The 14,427-nt window shown below is 53.6% G+C and overlaps 3 protein-coding genes across 4 annotated transcripts in view; 1 reads left to right on the forward strand and 2 right to left on the reverse strand.

Moving 5' to 3' along the window:
- DCAF1 (DDB1 and CUL4 associated factor 1) overlaps positions 1–1,139 on the forward strand; it is a 56,018-nt gene extending 54,879 nt beyond the window's left edge. For both annotated transcript variants that reach the window (XM_062610182.1, XM_062610181.1), the window contains one exon: positions 126–1,139. Coding sequence is in view for 1 of the 2 variants with exons in the window: in XM_062610181.1 (XP_062466165.1) it covers positions 126–184 (59 nt within the window). In the remaining variant the exon portion in view is untranslated. The remainder of the gene's footprint in view (positions 1–125) is intronic.
- A 4,963-nt stretch (positions 1,140–6,102) lies between these two features.
- On the reverse strand, positions 6,103–9,271 carry RBM15B (RNA binding motif protein 15B). Its single transcript, XM_062610183.1, has one exon. The coding sequence runs from the start codon at positions 9,130–9,132 to the stop codon at positions 6,367–6,369; it is 2,766 nt and encodes a 921-aa protein (XP_062466167.1). The 5' UTR covers positions 9,133–9,271; the 3' UTR covers positions 6,103–6,366.
- A 348-nt stretch (positions 9,272–9,619) lies between these two features.
- Positions 9,620–14,427, reverse strand: MANF (mesencephalic astrocyte derived neurotrophic factor). The gene is made up of 4 exons (XM_062610185.1): positions 14,240–14,427; positions 11,760–11,887; positions 10,827–10,968; positions 9,620–9,859 (listed from the first exon to the last, which is right to left on the reverse strand). Exons 1-4 carry the CDS (start codon positions 14,331–14,333, stop codon positions 9,675–9,677), a joined length of 549 nt encoding a protein of 182 aa, XP_062466169.1. The 5' UTR covers positions 14,334–14,427; the 3' UTR covers positions 9,620–9,674.

The following is a 14,427-nucleotide window of genomic DNA, read 5'->3' on the forward strand; positions in this document are numbered from 1 at the left end:
GGGAGCTGCTGGTCTCAAGCAGGTGGTGGCCATCTCTTGTAACTCTGAATGATTTGCCTTGCTTGGCAGCCCTGACAGCTGTGTTCCTCCACAAACCAAACATAACCTGCATGTCTTCCTTGCAGCCGACAGCTCAGATAACTCCGACTTGGAGGACGACATTATCCTGTCTCTGAATGAGTGAGGAGCGACTGCAGGCGGGGTGTTGGCGGGAGGAGACGCTCCCTTCCCAGCAGGCAACCAGAGACCAAATGGGAAACCAATCCTGAGCACCCCAACCCTTCGTCTGGGACAACCTGAGGAACTCCAGCCCATCCGCTGTGTTGGTTTGAGTCAGTTTGAGGCTTGGGGCTGAGTCTGAGGCTCTACAATAAAGAAATCTGGAGTTAGGCCTCTTTTCTCTGCCTTTTTTTTTTTTGTTTTTTTTTTATTTTTTATTTTAGGCTGAGATGATTCTCCTCTTCAAGGAAACTTCTGAAGATATTTCGCAATATATTTTCTTTGTATAAAGTTCTTTCCTAAAGAACAGAAATAGTTTTATATAAAACAAAAAAAAAGGAAAAAAAAATAAAAGGCAGGTGTTCTAGTAAAGAGGGGATGAACTTTGTATTCCTGTAATACCTTGTTACCATGGGGTAGGTTCGGGGGAGAAAAATTGTTTAAAATTAAAAGAAGAGGCATTTTTATGCAACCCAGTGAAATCCAAGCATCCTGGGTTCTGATATTGGTGAGGAGTGAGGATATTTTTCTTTTAAATATGATTTTATTTTTAAAAGAAAGAAGCAACAGGAGTTAACCCCTGCTAGTGGGTCAGTGGCTTTCCAGGTGCTTTTGTCCTCCAGGGAAGAGCCCTGTGGGCATTTGGTGACTGAAGGTACAGGCTGTTTGAAACTCTTGTAATGAGAGGCTGAAATCCTGTGTTGGCCTAGTCAGAGTCTGGTATTCCTGAAGACAAGGAGATCTGGGATTGACGTTGGAGCCCTCTTTCTCCCCTCTGCCCTTTATGGTTCAAGTTTTTTAATGTTTTGGTTTTTTTGTTTGTTTGTTTGTTTCCTTGCCCTCTGTGTGGAAAATGCAAATTGAAGCCTTTTTCTTTAATGTAAAGTGTATTTATTAAAAAATTAAATACAAATCCTGTCTCTGTTTTTGGCTGTGAGTTGCAGCCATGCGTTCCTCTGCCTCCTATTCATGCTCTGCACAGAGTTGCTCAGCCAGGGAGCCACTCTAGCCGTAGGTGCTGGCCTGGCTGTAATAAGGAAAGGCAAAGGAAACATGGGCTGAGATCTGTGGGAGTGCAGGCTCTAGTCCTTGGGGACGTCCAGAGCTTCATGAGACGCTTCCCAGTGCCTCTGGCTTCAAACCTGACTGCTTGGTTTGCCCGACAGCCTGGAATTCTCCGTGCACACCCGCGCTGCGCAATGTGGGAGCTGGAAGGCGCTGCTGATGTCGGGCTGTGATCTGGTTGGATGGACCAGAAGATCCACCCTGTGGCTGAGTTACCGGAAGCCCAGGGAGCCTTGCCACGGTGCGTCGGAAGGCAGGAGCAGCGCTGGGCCTCCTCGTCTCTGTGGTTTGGCGTTTGCAGTGTGGCTGTAGCGGCAGAAGGCAGGGTCAGTGCTCCTGTTTGAACGTGCCAAAGAGGCCCTGCCCTTAGAAGGGGAGGAAGAACAATAGCAGTTGAGTGTTCAATTTCCCTGTAGAGCACACAGCTACACAGCTTGGTTCTGTGAGTCAGAGCCGGAAGGTGAGCGTGCTTGTTGCTTGCTTGGACAGGGCCAGAAATGTGCTGCTTATTCCCAGGTGTTAGGTAACATCCACTCAGCTTTTTACTCTTTGTTTTGGCCACTTGCAGAATAGTTTGAGACAGAAGAGGGAGCTGGAGCCTGCCTGCTCCTTCACACTACGGCAGTTGCTCCACCAAGACCTGTGCTCATCTCAACTAAGGCTCAAGGTTTCACTGCTTGAAGAGAAAGGATTTTCTTTTTAACCAAGAGAAGGGATGGCTTTTCTTCTCTCCAGCATGGCATCTACTTAATGCACTGACCCAGGGCTGCTTGTTAATAATTAAAAAGGAAAGTTTCTGCTGCAGCTTATAATGGATAATTGTACCCTCCAGAGTTGATAAAGACAAACAAGTTGTGATTGCTGCAGCATTTAAGACCAGCAATTGGAGCGGCATTCTGATTAAATGATGGGATTGGAAATCAGATAGGGCACCCAACAGCTGTAGAAGCCAGTCTCTGCCTTATCATAACCCTCCTTGTGCAACTTCACCTGAGAAAATGTGCTGCTGAAAAGGAGAGAAAGAAAAAACATACTGAGCTACTGCTACCACCAGAAGGAGATGCTGTCCCGGATGTCTGCGTCTTCTGGTGTGACACCACAGCTGTCAGCAGCTCCATCTCTTGCTGTTTTGGGCCAGGCTATCTCAGAGGAATTTACTAACTGGTTTTGTGAGACAGAACCAAAACAACCAGCACAGAGCTCCTATTCAGAAGTTTGACTTGAACCCAGGCCACTGTGAGTACATCTGCTGTCCCTCCCCTCCCACACCTACCTCATTGAATGGCCTTAGCCCACAGGTCACCCACCCAACACTGCCAGCGCAGTCCCTCTGCCTGGCCTGGGGAGACTCTGGGCCCCTCTGCTTGCTTACTGCAGAGCTGCTGTAGGGATGCAACTGGGGGGGGTTGCCTGCACCCTGTGCTACTGCCTTTGTTCTTGAGGGGCATGGTTCAAGATGTGCTGGAGGAATAGGGTGACTGCAGCAGGCTGGGTGCAAAATGAGGATTCCCAGTTAAGGACTAGCAGGGGTTGGTTGGTTGGTTTGTTTCTCCAACTACTTGAGATGGGGGGACCATGAGTAACTGCTTGGCCCATTTAGTGCACTGCACACTCGAGTCCAAGCTGTGTGCCCATTGCGCCAGCACACTGGGAGGTTGCATGCATACGCTTGCAGTGCAGTGGTTCAGATAAAATCTCATATAGGCCATGGATAGGAGAGCAGGGTGGAAACCTCAGGGCTGGTTAACCTGCCTGATAGCTAAGGGTAATCACCAGGGTATGGTCAGCTCATCAGCACATGCTGGGCACAGGGACTGCCAGGGTCTAGCCCTTTTGTCAATGTTCCTGTTACAGTAAAGACAGATGGTAGCTGGTGTTAAAAAGAGGCTTTGTAAGACAGAGTACTTGCTGAATGGGTGTTGGAAAAGAAAAAAGAGGGGTAACTCAAATCTGAACACTTACCAGACCACCACATCCATCACCTCACACTCTGGTCCCACCTTGAGTTTCAGATTACCCTCAGAGAGACAGAGGCCATTACACTGGTGCAGTTACCTTACAGCCACTGCTGTACCAGGTGAGCTGAAAGATACCCCTTCAGCACTGTTACACTCACCATCTTCCATCATCATTGTCTTGGGCCTCGCAGCTAGGCTGTGGTGTTTCTCCCACCCCCTTGCCACTAGCTATCTTCTCCCTGGTACTGCATCCCATCTCAGTTTAAGGGCCAAGTCTTGCAAGCTGTAAGACAGAGATGCAAGTAAATCATTGCATTTACTGTAATGATCTTACCTTTTTTCAGGCCTGTTTCTCTTGGAACCAGCCAGGATTCATGTCTGAGGGGCCAGGATCATATCCAGGACTGCAGGAACAGGGGCCATAGCCTCAGCACAGTGGGTTCCAACACGGCTGTGGCTCACCTGCATGCAGTGAAGCTGGGAAGCCTCAGGTCATCAGGTTAGAGGGCTTATGCTGCTTCTGTCCCCTTTTTTTTTCCTTAAACTCTCTGATTCCTCACTTAGGCCTGCTAATTTGTTTGTAGAAGGGAGATTGGCTGGTCCCCCATTCATGCACACATGCTCACACGCGTCAGGCACTTTGCTGGGTACAGAAATACCAGCATGAAAAAATCCTATCCAACCCAAAGCGTGACAACGTTTGTGTTCTAAAACCCCTTTCCATTATCATTTGCTCGTCTCCAAAGGAAAGCAGGAGGTGGGGATTTCTGGTGGTTCCCTGGCTTTTTGCCATCAAGCAGTTGCAGCTTTTATCATGTATTGATTTTTTTTTTCCCCCTTCCGATTCCTCACATTCACTCACCATAACACACACACACACAAAGCCACTCCACAGCCTCTGGAGCTGCCACTGAGAAGCCAGCCAGGGCAGCACCATGCACTCTGCCACAGACTGATCGGACACCTCCAACACATAGGATGCTCTGACAAAAAGCTCTAATCACTCTATGACTCTGGCCATAAGGGGTATTTAATAGCACTTGGTTTCAGGCAGTACTCAACGGTTACAATTGTTGATGTTTGGCACTGTCTACATTTACAACAGCATCGGGGACTCGGTCACAAGGTTAAAAGTCAGCGTCCCTGTAACCGTGTAAAACCAGGGGCAGGCCAGTTACCCTGCACTGTGCAGCCACATGGAGCTGCCTCTGCACTGCCCAGTGCAGTGAGGCATGACTTGGCTGTGGGAGCAGCAGGGTTGCTCCTCTGCTCCTACAGCACAACTCAGCAGCTCTCAGCAGAGGAGCCAGCTCACCTCTCACCATGGGACACCCCCTCACGTTGTAGCTGTACTGGGGCCCTTACAGATAAATTTATGTTTCCTGGGGTACAGAAGATGCATCATCAAGTGAAATCCTGGCCCCCTCACACTAACTCGTCAGATTTACTTTTAATATAATCACAGTATTAAAAGTTTAAAAGGAGAAAAAAGAAACAAACCCCAACAAGCCACCCCTTACTTGTTGCTATCAAGACATCATTCAATTAAGCAACTGCTCAAACATCATCAGCCGATGATGTCCCTACTGTGACATTGCAGGATTAAGAAAGAAAGAAAAAAAGCAACCTTAGAGTGAGTTATGCTCCCTGCTGCAAAGCATCTGACACCAATTATATCTGAGAGTACAGGCTTAAAAGGACCTTTGGCACCTGTCAGGAAGCGAGTCTGGTTGGTCACAGAGACTGGTGCAAGTCAGACTCTGCTTCTCCCAGGATTTGGTTCACTTGCTTACCACCAAACCACCCACCTGCACGTTTAAAGAAACTTTATGTTTTTAATCCCACACGATTTTCCAGAATCTTCCTAAAATCTACAGGCATCATTTTAAAAAATAACAGTATCCCCGAACCGAACAGCATGTACTGTAGCTCACATCTGAACTACTTATGTATCCTCCTGCTAGTGAGCACACAGAGCTGTCCCGGCTGCTCTCCTGAACCCCTGACTTACAGCACACACAGGGAAGGTGACGACCACCCCATCCTACAGTCCAGCCTGTGAGCTTGTTTCCTACAGGCACAAGGTACTTGCGGGAACAGAACACGTTGTCAGCCAGCCAGATGGGTGTTTTTTTCTGTAAGCCTGCAAACAAGCTTCAACTTTAACAGCCAACCCCCCTTTGCTGTTTCTCTTTCGATAAAGGAGTTCAGAGAGTGCAACACGATCAACTATGCAAGAGACACCTACAGTCTGCCAAAACCCTTGTGCCCTTTATTTGCTTCTCTACAACTAATACAGGCCCAAGAGGGTTCCCCCTTAAATGACTTTTTTAGTTTCTCCTGCTTCTTTTTCCTTTTCCTTTTCTAAAACTGGGAATGCCAACCCTCACTTTTGTTTTACCCAAGAACTTCTGACTGAGACGTGTATCAAGTGCTCTCAAACCTCACAGAGCTGAATACAAAGTTGACTCCTTAGTGGCAAACCTTGTACCAAGTATTAATTGTAATTGTTTTATTGTGTATAAACCCCATTTCTTGATCATGATTTGCTTCCTTGGGAGCTGGCTTCCTGGGAGGCTTCTATCCTCAACCTGAGAGCCAACAGGAACGCATCCAGCCTCAAACTGATGAAATAAAAAGCTATTGGGACCAAAAAAAGGCGAGGTCTAGCATCAACCTCTCATACAGCACAAAGAACCGCCCGTCCCCACCCACCTTGCAGGACATGAATAAGGAGATAAGGAGAGGCAGAAGGCTAGGGCCTGAGAAACTGAACTGGGTTGGGACCATCCCCTTCCAGCCCCTGACAGCACAGGGAGCCAGCCCTTTCCAGGCCACAAAAACTAGGATAGCGCACAAGTTTAGAAATCCATCAGTGAACAAGGCTTTACTGACAACTTTTCATACAGTTAAAAAATAAAAATACAGAACAACAGCGGACAGTGTCACATATTAAAAACGAATAAAATGGGCTCTATTTAAATGGGATTAAAATTAATTAGGAACTAAAAATCTTACCACTTTGGCTGAGGTGTTTTGAGCCTCCCCCAAAATGATCTGCCTTAAAAACAACTGGGTTTTGTGACACACAAAGAAAACATGGAATTCGAAAAGACAGTGTGGGCTAGGCAGTGTCTTTGACTATAACTATCACCATATGTTCTTCTTCTAACTTTCCCAATGTCCTTAGTGCTGACTGGAGGTACTGCTGAGAGAATTCACAAGGAGGGAACGCGTAAAGCATGCCTGTGCTGTCTCTGCCCTTCGCCCCTCCCACGGGCAGGCTGATAACCCCAGCAGCCTGCTTCTGTTTCAAGTAGGAGACCAGATTCCTGAGAAGCCGTCGCTGCAAGCCAGGCTCTACAACAGGGAAGGTCCCCTCGGCCTCTGCCCCGCCCGGGGCGGACTGGGTGGCCAGGAGCACAGCATAGCCGTTGGGGCTGCCTTGTTTGATACGGCGAGTGACTTCATCCAGCTTGGGCTGGTCAAGCCGAAGTCTCTGAGCGATTTTGAGCTGCGTTAACTTCCCGCCAGACGCATGGTCTTTAAGGAGCCCATTGATGACGCCGAGGTCTCCCTCCAGGATGTGCATAGAGGTGGGGAAGCAGCTGTTTTTTAGCACAAGAAGCCCATTCCAAGCAAGTTGCAGTGTCTGAGCGTATTCCGATAAATTCTTTAGCTTTTTGGTCTCAGATTTTGGCTCCTCATGAGTTTTTGATTCCGATTCACCCGTTCGATGATTGCGCTCGCTGTCCCTTTTTTTAGGCTGGGGAGCATCGGATGGCTCACGATAGGGTTTCTCCTCAGTCGCGTGACGATTGTTCTGAAGGGAGTTACCCTGCTCTTTCTCAGCTCCGGATTCTGTAGTGTGATTCTCCTTGCGAGCCCTGTCTGGGCTGCGGTCTAAAGCTGGCCCACTGGCCTTTGTCCTGCTTCTGTCCTCGTAAGGCGAGTGAGTAGTCCTCCCGCGGTCACTGGAAAGGCTCCGGCGTTTCCGCCTCTCTTCCCATGGTTTGGGCACGCCGCGATCGCTGTCGCTGCCCCAGCGCTCTCCGCTCCGGCTACGCACCGACCGGCTGTAGCTTTCCAAGTTGTTTCTGCGTTCAGCGTTTTTGGCAGGGCTGGCCCAGTCTGCCTCTGCAAAGCTCCTGTCTCTGTCCGAGTACAGGAGATGTGGAGGAGTCCTATCTCGCACCCTCAAGTCTTGCTCTAGGCTTCTGTGTCTGCTGTACCCGTCAGCCAGCAGTTCGTAGTGCACGGGGAGCGGTGCAGGCTGGTACTGCTGTGGGTATCTCGTCTCTTCGGCTTTGGCAAAATCCACACGGAGTCTCCTCTCCGGGCCACCCAAAGGGAAACCCCTCATCTGGGCACACGCAGCCTGGGCAGCATCCAAGCTTTCGTACTGGATATAAGCGAAGCTGTCTCCTTTCACGTAGTCAATAGTCCTGATGCTGCCGAAGCGGTCGAACTCCCTGGCCAGGGCAGCCAGGGAAGTACTTGGACCAAGACCACCCACCCACAGCCTGGTAGTAGGGTTGGCTTTCCCGTAGCCAATTTTGATAGGGTTCCTGCCGACAACGCGGCCCGACATGGCGACTTTGGCCCGATGTGCCATGTCCAAGTTTTGGAACTTGAGGAAAGCATAAGCCCCACCTTGGCCCCGGGCAGGGCGCTTGATCACCACTTCTTCAATGATGCCGTACTTCTCAAAGGCACGTCTCAGCTCCACCTCCGAGACATTGTGGTCCAGGTTGCCAATGAAGAGGTTGCGAGTGGCTCTCTGGTCATCCTCCGGCATCAGGTCTTCCTCAGCCACGATGGGGTAACTGTAAGGGCGTCCGCGCTCGTCGTACAGCCCATAGTAATCCAGGGCCCTCTCCCGCTCCCGGGAGAGCCCGATGGCAGCTGCTTCCAAGGCGAAGGCGGCGGCTGCGGCGTGAGCGTGCCTGGGCCGCGGCTCCCGCAGTAAGGGGCTGGTGACAGGAGAGAGCGATCTCTGCTTGTACTGGTAGGTGCTGTGGATGGGCGGCAGGTACCCCAGCGGCTCCGGGGAGGGCGCGGGGGGCGGCGTGCGGCTCCTCCGACCCCCGCGCAGGTACACCGGCTCCACCTTGAGGGGCCGATCGTAGAGGAGCAGCTGCCGGGCCCGGGCGTGCCGCCGGGCGTCGCGGGCGTCCCCGGGGTGTCGGAAGTTGACGTAGGCGACACGGCCGAGCTCGGGCGTGTGGGAGAGTTTGACACTGATGTCCCCGGCGCCCCCCCCCGCGAAGCGCTGGAAGAGGCGGAACAGGCCGTCCTCCAGCAGCTGGTCGGGCAGGGCCGCGCTCAGCCCGCTCACCAGCAGCGTCTTGTACTCACAGGAGCCGGGCGGCTCCCCGGCCAGGCCCGCCGAGCCCCCCAGCGGCGCCAGCAGCAGCGAGGGCGCGGCGCCCGGCGGCGGCCCGGCCAGCAGCAGCGAGGGGGCCACCACGGCGCCGGGCAGGGCCTTGGCCTTGGGCACGCCGAGCGCGCGGGACGAGGAGGAGGAGGAAGAGGAGGACGAGGGGGCGGCCTGGCTGCTGCCGCCGCGGGCGCCCGAGGCCGAGCCGCTCCCCGCCGGGCGGTGGTTGGAGTCGCCGCTGCCGCCGCCGGCGCGCTCATCGCCGCGGTGGCTGCGGGAGCTGGAGCCGCCTCCGCCGCTGCTACCGCCGCCGCTGGTGGTTGTGGTGCCTCCGCCGCTGCCGCCGCCGGGCGTGGACTTGTCCCGGCTGCTGCGGGAGGCGCCCGAGCTCCGGTGCGGGCCGCGCCGGCTGCTGCTCTCGCGTTCGCGCTCGCGGGGCCGCTTAGCGGCGGCGGCGCGGCCTCCCCCGGCCCCCTGCGGGCTGGAGTCCCGTTCGCTGCCCCGCTTCATGGCGCCGGGGCCCGCGGCTCAGGAGACGCCTCCGGCGGCCGCCGCCATCTTGGACAAAAGGGAACGAAGGCGGCTCCGGCCGCCGCGCCGCGCGGGCTCTACGTCATCGCCCCGCGTCCCGCCGCATGGCGGCGTCAGGGGCGCGAATGGCGCGGTCCGGCGACGTGACGCAAGAGCGCCTCCCGCCTGCGGGCCGGTGGGCCAATCGCCGAGGGCGGCGGCGGGGCGCGCGCAGCCAAGCCCCGCCCCCTGCCGTGTGGGGTGGGTGCGCGCGCGCGGGCGGGCAGCGCCGCATCCCGGCGGCAGGAATAACGGGGATAACGGGAGCGGGTGCGCGGATGGATGTACGGGTGGATGCATGGATGATGGATGGATGCGTGGATGATGGATGGATGGATGGATGTACGGATGGATGGATGTACGGATGGATGTACGGATGTAGGGATGTACGCGGGCAGTTATCCCGCAATCACAGCACACGCGTCCGCCCGGTAAAGACCGTGGTACTTTAATGAGAGCCCCGTGGTACAGCGCGCGCCGCCTCAGAGGTCCGCGCGGGCGCCCGCGGCCCTTGGCGCGTACTTGGGCATCAGTTCGTGGATCCTGCGGATGAAGTCGGACTTCTCGGCGCAGCCCTTGCACGCCTCGCCCCAGTCCTCCAGGATGCGTCGCAGCTCCTTGACGCGCAGCTTGCGCAGGTCCGCGGTGCTCAGGTCGATCTGCTTGTCTGCGGGGAGAGCAGAGCCGCGCTCAGCGGGGGGCCGTTCGTGTGCGGGCACGGCGAGGAGAGGAGCCCCGCGGCTGCTGCGGAGCGCGGTACGGGAGGAGAGGGGGCAGAAGGCACCGCCGAGTTAGGCTTCTGACAGCAGAGGATGGTTTTAAACACTAAAAGTCATTGTTAGAAGCCAGGAAGTTGGGGTGCAGCTTAGATGTAGGAGTTCCACAACAACCCTGAAAGCCCCTTTATTATCTGAGCAGCAGTATTTCAGTTCTCTCTTAAAAGACAAATAGAAGGTAGCAGAGTGATTTCAGAGGAAAGGCAAACGATGACAACAAAAAGCTTGTTAGGAAGCAACAGGACATTAGTAAGAGAAAAGAGAAGTGTAAAGACCCACAATCCAAGGGGTGTCTCCAGGGAACAGAAGGACAGAGGTACAGAAAAGCAGCCAGAAGGAGGCATTTCCCAGACTTCTTCATATTAGTCTTTTCAGGAGGAACACACTGGAGCACACAGGAACATGAGAGGTCAAGGAAGGTGCTAAGAAACAGAGTGCTACATACTCTGAGCAGACACCGGAGGTGAGGAAGAGGTGTTTATCGACCCATTGCCACAACCTGGGGTTACAGAGCTCAAACCTCAGCCCCAGGACAAGTCTTACTGCACATGCCCTCCAAGATAGGATACTCCAAATTGTGGCCTGGGCACAGTAGTGCAGATAGGCCTAAGAGTTACTCAGCCCAAGGCAGATCAGAGGCTCTACAGGAGCTAAAAAGGGTTAGTAGCAAAAACCTTACCCGAGCATCTCCATAAAAACCTCTAGGGTGCTCATGGCGGGCAACCCACGTTGTGCAATTACTCAGGGTAGTGATCTTGCTACGGAATTTAGGAATGAGCAGCTTCAGGGTGCTGTTGTACCCCAAATGATCCACACCCCAGAAAAGCACAGGCATTTCCTCTTGTGTTGGCCACTCACCGTATTTTAGTTCACAGATCTGACTGTCTTTCTTCTTTAGCTTCTCGCAGATCTTTTCCACGGGGATGTGATGACTCATGGGCTTTGATACCTCGTTAATGATTTTGGTGGCTGCATCACTTGTGGCCCCGATATAATAGCACTAGAAGGGAGAAAAGAATGAGGTAGGCATGCACAGAAAGATGCTTCTAAAAGGAGTTTTTGGCCCATCTTCTCGCTTGGTTTTACTGTTACCAAACCTTTCCAAGGGACTGTTAAAGACAGGGAAAAGGAAGCCTAACACTGAGTCCAGGGTGCTGAGCAGGCTCTTCCCAACACACTGCAGTTAAAGCTGGGCAGGCCGGTCATCTTGTTTCTCAGCTCTTTAAAAAATGGAGTTGGATTCCGAGTAGTTTTCTTTGCTCAAGGAGGAAGACTTTTTGAAGTGCTCCTCTCTGATGGTGTCTCTCTGAAGTTTTCTTCTGAGGAGAGCTCAGGGCCTCTTCCCTGGGACTCTTCATTTGCAGACTGCCCTCTCTCTTTAGTTAGGACAATTTGAGGTTTCCTTTATTTAGTTTTCAGGTAAACAGCCAAAGAACATAAGTATTTTAACAGCATATATAGCACCCCAAATACAGTTTAAGGCACAAGCAAGCCCTACAGCAAACAAAAACTTTGTAATCCCCAGCACTTCAGTAACGTGGAGGAAGAAGGTCAGCCAGTTGTCTGTTCAGATTGGGGGCTTTGGAGTTGGGGCAGTGGGCTTAAGGTGAAAAGGTTGAACACCTCAAGTACTCTCTTATATAAAAAATACAGGACCAATTGTCCCACAGAACTAGGAAGAGCTGGTAAACCAAATCATACAAACGCAGAAGCGCCAGTTTCCCTGCGTTTGCCAAGTATTCTACAACTTACTCCCTCACAATGCAAGTGTCATTGAACTGTACTACTCACCAGGCGATTCTCTTTGCCTTTTGCTTCTTTGCAGGATTTTAAGAGCTCCTTCTCAATACTGGCAGGTGTGAATTCAACGTCGTTGTCCTTTAGACTCTGGTAGAACCTTCCCAGGAACACAACGCACACTGGAAGGGAAGATGGATGAAGTTACCCACCACTGCATTAACCTCACGGCAGCTCTTAGAGGGCACTCGCAGGGAAACAGAATAAGGGATTTGGAGAACAGAACTTCTAGAAGCTGCATTAGCAGTCAGTGACTTCACATGTATGTCAGTAAGTCTTTCAAAGCATATGAGAATCAACAGTGTGTCCTGGTATTTTTGGTGGGGTTCCAACCATCTGAGAAACCAGATCCATGGAAGTGTCCGGTGTCTGCATGCTGTCCTGACTGAGCAGCAGGATCCTGCTGAGGGATACAAGACAAAGGAGTAGAAACTTAATTCTCTCTTACTGCCGCTGCTTTGGGCTTCAAAACCAGTTGTGACTGAAAACCAACTCCCTCTACATAATCTCGTTAAGACTCCACGTGTGCTGTTTTTAGCAATACAGTGTCACTGGTTATCAAGTTGGGTCAGTTCTTAAGTTATTTCCAAAAGAAAAACAAATTATGTGATCACACACTTTGTCCACTTGATGTATTTCTTCTCTTAAGTCCCACAAGCTTCTGAATTGGTTTCAGACTGGAACAAGGAAAAGTCTTAAAGATAACAGAACTCCCACAAGCACACCAGCAGTTGAGAGGACAGATCCAAGCTCCTGCCTGTGGGGAGGGCACCTGCAACGCAGTCATCATACTTCTCTTTGGCCGCCGTCACTCTGCACACTTCCAGACTGAGCACAGCACTGTGTGCAGCAGGGAGGAGGGCAGATGCCTATGGTAACCACAACACACAGGATCCGTGTGATGGGGTGACTGAGGGACACTGCGAGTTCATTGAGTGCCAGATTTCGCTTTCTGCTGCTCGCACACTCGCCTGCGAACATTGGCATCACCTGGACTGAGAACTCCATGGCCCCAGTTCCTGCAGAGGGGTCTGTGGGGTCTCACCACATCCAGAAAGAAGTGCCAGGCGCCGGCCTACCTCTAAGGGAAAGGCACAAGTTATGTCTTTTATGTGACTCGTTTACCCCACCAGGAAAGGACTGGCAGATATCATTGTCATTAGCAACCTGCATTCAACTCTGAACACACGCTGTGGCACGGGAGTTGGGCAGCTACAGGAAATCCAGTACGCTCATCATGAGACTAAGTAGAAACTTAACAGTCATTATATTGAATCTAGAAGTAACTATAAGCTGGGCCATTTAGGAAAATACTGTTTTGCATACACCATCATCGTTTACCTCACATCGGTCTGTCCCCAGTCACAGACACACACTGATGTCCACTGTGCGCTGTTTGGAAGTGAAAACCTTTGGAAAGAATAAAGATGCTGCAGGCAGCGGTACCGATGGCTACAGGACAGTAGAAACCCGTGTCCAACCTAGTGCCGGGATAGCAGCCGAAAGTTTGATTTCTATGTTCCCTCCCCCTCCGTCTTACTGTTTCTCTCCCTACAAAAAGGAGGGAGGGATGAGTGTTAGTACCACAAGATCCCAACCAGCAGCCCCATCTCAGGTGTTTTTCTTGCTTCCCCTGGGAAATCTCTCCTGTTCCACCAAGCAAGAGCAGTTTAATTTGCTGCGCAGCTCAACAGCTTCCACCCCAGAGGCTTTTGTATCCAGGTGGCAGGTAAAGCCCAGTTCGATGGAGATGGGCTGAGCACCGCTGCTGGCGTTACACATTCAAGGGAGGACGCCCAGTGCTCCAGCAGCCAGGGGCAACGCCAAGGTAAACGTAATGCTGTGGTGAGCAATTGAGAGCCGGTGAGTGACCGCACTCGCTGCCCCGTAGCTCGAGCGCTCCGATCGCTGTTTCCCGGCTCGAGAGGCTGGCGGGGAGATGCCCCGCGCCGCCAAAGCCGAGGCGCCGATATCCCCCCCCGACAAGGAGACGACCCGGTGGTCTCCAGGGGTCAGCGCTTCCCCTTCCCGCGGGAGCTCTGCGCTGCCGCCACCCTCCTTGATCACAGACCGGCAACTTCCCGACGCGGAGCTCCCGGCCCCATCCCGCGGGACACTCGGGCCCCGCCCCGGGCCAGCTCCCCGGCACCCGGAGCAGCGCTGCCGGGCGGCCCGCCGGCGCTCGGGCACTCTTTGGAGACTTTTCTTGTCCCGGGAGGAACCGCCCCCACGGCCCGGCCCGGCCCCGGCGGCGCAGGGCTGCCTCTGCCCTCCGTCGGCGGGGCGCGGTATGGCCGGAGCCCAGCGCTGAGGCCCGCAGCGGGGCTGCTCCGCTTCCCGGCCCGTCGCTCCAGCGGGCGAACCGGGCTGCGGGAAGCATCAGTAAGGAGCGGCCTCACCTCACAGGGCCCAGGGGCCACCAGCCGAGCCAGGCAGCGCCGGGCCCGCCCCCCCTCCGGGCCGGCCGCACTCACCCTCGCACTCCCCGTCGCGCAGGGCCCGGCTGCCGGCCGGCAACAGGAGCAGGGGCAGGGCCAGCGCCGCCCAGAGCCCGTGGGCCGCCCGCATCCCGCCTCACTCGGCAGCCCGCGCGCACTGCGCCCGCCGTACCGGCACCGGCACCGTCGCCCCCGCGCCGGCTCTGCCCGCCACTACCGCCCCA

The sequence above is a fragment of the Pezoporus occidentalis genome, unplaced genomic scaffold, assembly GCF_034315485.1.
Source record: "Pezoporus occidentalis ecotype Australia unplaced genomic scaffold, CSIRO_AGI_Poc_V1 ctg145, whole genome shotgun sequence".
NCBI lineage: Eukaryota > Metazoa > Chordata > Aves > Psittaciformes > Psittacidae > Pezoporus > Pezoporus occidentalis.